At 38.9% G+C, this 5,070-nt stretch overlaps 1 protein-coding gene across 2 annotated transcripts; it reads left to right on the top strand.

Annotated features, from left to right (window-relative positions):
• The first annotated feature begins 505 nt into the window (after nt 1–505).
• On the top strand, nt 506–4,765 carry LOC9329584 (glyoxysomal processing protease, glyoxysomal). 2 transcript variants are annotated; one of them, XM_021013337.1, is made up of 14 exons: nt 506–704; nt 821–867; nt 963–1,146; nt 1,240–1,287; nt 1,377–1,436; nt 1,629–1,757; nt 1,919–2,029; nt 2,161–2,264; nt 2,381–2,466; nt 2,558–2,652; nt 2,738–3,416; nt 3,640–3,832; nt 4,110–4,201; nt 4,301–4,765. In XM_021013337.1, exons 1-14 carry the CDS (start codon nt 639–641, stop codon nt 4,546–4,548), a joined length of 2,142 nt encoding a protein of 713 aa, XP_020868996.1. In that variant the 5' UTR covers nt 506–638; the 3' UTR covers nt 4,549–4,765. The 2 variants fall into 2 exon arrangements, with proteins under 2 accessions (XP_020868996.1, XP_020868995.1); XM_021013336.1 differs by having other exon boundaries at nt 532–704; nt 4,065–4,201.
• Nucleotides 4,766–5,070: the final 305 nt, after the last annotated feature.

Here is a 5,070-nt window from a genome sequence, read left to right as displayed (position 1 = left end):
ATATTATGTAATATTAGTTTCGTCCCAAACGTCACTCGAACCAGCGATCTCTAAGCTTCGCCTAAGATCTTTACAAGTTGAGCTAACGACACTTGATGACGGACTTCCCTAAGTATCGACACACTTTCCAAGTCATACATAATAGAGAACTCCGGAAAACATGTCAATTCATACAACAAACCGAAGTTTGCAAATATTTCATAATAAGTTTACCATAAATTTACCAATAATAAGGTCTTCTGCGACTGCGATTGAGACTAAAAATTGTTGGTTTAGTGATGCGATTTTTTAAATAGCGATTAGTCACGCGATTGCTAAACAAACAACATCTTGCAATTCAAAATCGCAGTCGTAACTTTATTTAAAAAGAAATTATTTAAACCGAAACTTTAGACTCTAATCCGAAAATACTAATTCTGAGATATTATTTTCAACTCGAAGAACCGAACCGAACCGAACCGAACCGAACCGACCCGACCCGAAGACTCCGTTTCCGTAGCTGATTACAGTATCTTCGTTGCCCTTTTACCCCGAAAACTAAAAAGATCCAACAAAATCCAAACTTCTGCAATTTTGGTGTCTGCTATACAGAATCCAAATCCACCATCTTCCGATTGAAAACGCCTTCTCTTTCGATCATGGATGTGTCGAAAGTCGTCAGCTTTTCCCGGAATTTCGCCGTCTTGGTCAAAGTCGAAGGCCCTGTAAGCTCTTATCTCTCTTTACCCAATTCTTATTTACAGATTCTATCCATGAATTTATCTACTTTACACATGATCGGGTACAAAGTGTTAATAATCATACTTGGTGTCAATTTTAGGATCCAAAGGGATTGAAGATGAGGAAGCATGCTTTTCATCAATACCAGTGAGCACAAGATGAATTATTTTCATAGATATATTCTTTGATTTGGTTTCTTATCTTGGAACTTAATGTGGCTGAAATTTTGTGTGTGTTTGAAGTTCTGGCAATGCAACACTTTCAGCTTCTGGGATCTTGTTTCCAAGAAATATCTTAAGTGGTGGTGAGGTCACGGCTAAGGTTCTGTTTGAAGCTGGTCAGGAGATGGCCCTGGTTTTGACCGTTGCATCTGTTGTAGAGCCATTCTTAACATTAGGTCACAGAACTAGTAGTAGTATCTCTCAGGTTAGATACACATGCTAGAATTCACTATCAATGATACATGTTTTTGCTTGATGTGCTACTTCAATCTTGATGTCTTTTGTTTTTTTGGTAAAGGATCCGGTGAAGCTTATTCCGGGTGCTCGGATTGAGATTATGGTGGAGGTATACAGATAGTGTTTATGAATAGTTTATGTTGAATGGTAAGTTGTTTGGATTTTTTAAGGTATGATCTAGATACTTACTCTTTCCAGGGTCAGCTAAAGTCAGGAGAGGAAGCTCCTTTTTGGGTTCCTGCGCAACTTCTTTCTCTGGTACGGATAAAATGCCCCTTCTTCCTTGCATTAAAAGTGACAATTGATACCTCCCTGTGGTGATGATTTATGAATCCACTAAACTGATATTGCAAGATGGGTGATATGCACTTCTTATGGCATATGTTGTAGCTCCCTTTTCGTGGAATATGAACTTCTTTTCGGTGCTGATTTTTACTAATATGTTACAAGGTTGATGTCCCTGTATCTTCTGCTGCACTCCAATCTCTTATTGAAGCTTCTTCCGGTTCGAAAGATTCTGGATGGGATGTTGGTTGGTCTTTGGTTTCTGCTGCTAATGGTTCTCAGCCTTCAACCAAGGTAAGTCAAATGCAAACACGAATGCTCTTTGATGGCTCGTTGCAAGGGAAACATTCTGAGCGTTTGAACTTCTACCTGTAATTGATGTGTGTTTGTATTTCCTTCTTTGAAATGAAAGAGCTCTGTCTATTTCTGAAAATCAGTTTTCTATCATTTATTAGATTGAACATTACAGCAAGCCCTTGATGCAACTTGATGAGCCACTCAATGCTAACTTCATGGCCAAGTCTGCCACTCGAATGGCTCTTCTAGGAGTCCCCTTAAGTTTACTGGTAAATATTTCCCTGATTTTCCTCCCCGTATATTCTTTATGATTTATGGTTCATCTTAATGTTACTGTACCTTACACTATCTCTAACTATTTTAAACTATGCTTCGTGGTGCAAATGTTTTGTGAAATCAGGGTCAGCCAAACATGAAATTTGCTTCATCAAGTAGCAAGGGTGATACACTTGTAGCACTAGGTTCTCCTTTTGGAATCCTTTCACCTGTTAACTTTTTTAACAGGTGAATTATGGCTACACTAGCGTTACTGCATTTTAATCGACTAGAGCTCATCATGATTTCCTTTCTATTGATAATGTCAGCATTTAACTCTGGGAATCTAAACTGGTTTGAAACAGTGTATCAACTGGTTCCATTGCGAATTGCTATCCTTCTGGATCCCTAAAGAAGTCACTGATGATAGCTGATGTTCGATGTCTCCCTGGTATGTACAATTCTCAATAGTTTTTATATATGCTCCATTTGTTTCATCTTAAGAGCTAAAACTTGTTCCCTTCCGGTTCAATTTCTTTCAGGAATGGAAGGGGCCCCGGTGTTTGATAAGAATGGGCACTTAATTGGCATTTTGATTAGACCACTAAGGCAAAAGAATAGCGGCGTTGAAATTCAGGTTTGTCAACGCCAGCCTCATTTCCTTTATGTTCATTGAAGTTTTATTGTAATGTTTCATGCAAAACTGTAGCCTTCGGTAGCAGCTGGTGGTTCCATGGGGAGCAATCACAACTGCGTGCAGCCACTTGCTGCTTGAGGAACCATCTGAAGCAGGAAAAGCAAGTAAGTGGGGGAGTGAAGCACTAAATGTTAAATCAGATACTAGTATTCCTGCACAAGTGGCTATTGAGAAGGCGATGGAATCAGTTTGTCTTATTACGGTCAATGATGGTGTTTGGGCATCTGGTATTATTCTTAACGAACATGGTCTCATACTAACAAATGCTCACCTGCTTGAGCCGTGGAGGTATGGAAAAGGTGGTGTATATGGTGAAGGAAACGATGCTGGTTTAAAACCCTATGTCTTAGGAGCCGATGAGTTTTCTTCCACGGGAGGTAAAGTTTGGGAACAGAAGAGTCAAACATTGCCACGGAAAGCTCCAGCAAATCTCTATTCGGCTGTTGGAGAGAACATTAGGGAATACAAACACAATTTCCTTCAGACTGGGCATAGAGACATACGTGTACGATTGTGTCACCTAGATTCTTGGACTTGGTGTACGGCAAATGTGGTCTATATTTGCAAGGAACAATTAGATATTGCTTTACTGCAGCTAGAATATGTCCCTGGAAAGCTCCAACCTATTGCTGCCAATTTTTCTTCTCCTCCTTTGGGTACAACAGCGCATGTTGTTGGACATGGACTCTTCGGACCAAGATGTGGTAAAGACTCCATTAGTCCTAGAATTATCTTGTTGAATCAGATTTGTGATTAATTCTTGCTTATGTTGTGCTTCCATAATCTTGCATAGATTTCTTTGCACACCCTAAAACTACATTCTCTTGTGCCTTATATGAGCCAAGTGTCCTTAAATGGAAGAAAGAAAAGATCCTCTCTATTCTTCCGTGATAGTTTTGTTGTCTAACATTTTTGTTTTGTTATTAGGGCTTTCTCCTTCTATTTGTTCTGGAGTTGTAGCAAAGGTAGTTCACGTGAAGAGGAGATTGAATACGCAATCCATTTCGCAAGAAGTCGCAGAGTTCCCCGCTATGCTCGAAACAACAGCTGCTGTGCATCCTGGTGGTAGTGGTGGTGCTGTTCTCAATTCAAGTGGCCATATGATTGGACTTGTTACCAGGTAACAGAAAATCATTCTCAAATACAAAATGTAGGTCTTTTAGATTCAAATATAAGATGGGTCATTAGAAACGGACATATCTATACAGCATTGAAACGGATAGGTCTTCTTTAATCATGATACGTAGTTGATTTTTCATTGCTATGCTTGCAACAAGATTTTTGTGATAGATGTTTGCTATGCTTGCGACAAGATTTTTATAATAGATGTTATGTGCTTGTACCTAAAGTAGGCTTCTGTTGTTCCAAAGAGAAAACGTCTTTTTCTGTATCTGCAGCAACGCAAGACATGGAGCGGGGACTCTTATACCGCATCTCAACTTCAGCATCCCATGTGCAGTCTTGGCACCAATCTTCAAGTTTGCAGAAGGTTTGTCTAATATAGTTGGTTTATTTTACTTATGGAAGCAGAATAAAGAGCAGATGTGACAAAAAGTGTTTGCTTATTATTGTTCCCGTCTTAAAACAGATATGCAAAACATGGAGATCCTTCAAACACTTGATCAACCAAGCGAAGAACTCTTATCCATTTGGGCTTTGATGCCATCACTATCACCAAAGACTGAGCAGTCTCTACCCAATCTGCCTAAGTTACTCAAAGATGGTAATAACAAACAAAAGAAAGGATCTCAGTTTGCCAAGTTCATTGCAGAGACCCAAGACATGTTTGTAAAGCCGACCAAGCTTTCCCGTGATGTGATCCCTAGCAAGTTATGACAAGATTAGCTTTTTTGCAGAGTGTGCGCCTTCTTTTCCCCCTTTTGCTGGAGTGGCAACTTTAACTTTTGTATAGATAGAGAGATTACAATGTGTTGCTGCTGTTTCTGGATTCTTCTGCTTGTAACATATGTAAAACCTTATACAGTAGTATGTTGGCAACTGTTTATCAGTCTTCAAACTGTGATTCTGTGTTTCTTTAATAGCTTTTTAGCTCGTCGTCTCCTCTTTTTTCATGCCATATCTCAGTGATTGCAAGCAATGGCAAGCACTAGTACCTTGTAAAGTAACATGTAGACCATACAGATTTTCATGATATACAAATGATCATCTATTCAAACAATATGGAAAACATGAAACCAGTAATAGTGTAATGCTTCGACTTTATTGATTTGTTAGTTTGGTTATTACTTCATTAGTGTTACGTTTTATAAGTCCCTTGACTATTTTTGAGATATTGCGTGGTTTGAATATAATTTGGGGGAACTTTGCGTTATTTGAACTATATATTAAAAGTTTCGT

This window comes from Arabidopsis lyrata (assembly GCF_000004255.2).
Source record: "Arabidopsis lyrata subsp. lyrata unplaced genomic scaffold ARALYscaffold_1, whole genome shotgun sequence".
Taxonomy (NCBI): Eukaryota; Viridiplantae; Streptophyta; class Magnoliopsida; order Brassicales; family Brassicaceae; genus Arabidopsis; species Arabidopsis lyrata.
Note: the sequence above shows the minus strand (reverse complement) of the source record. Positions and strands in the feature narration are given on the sequence as shown.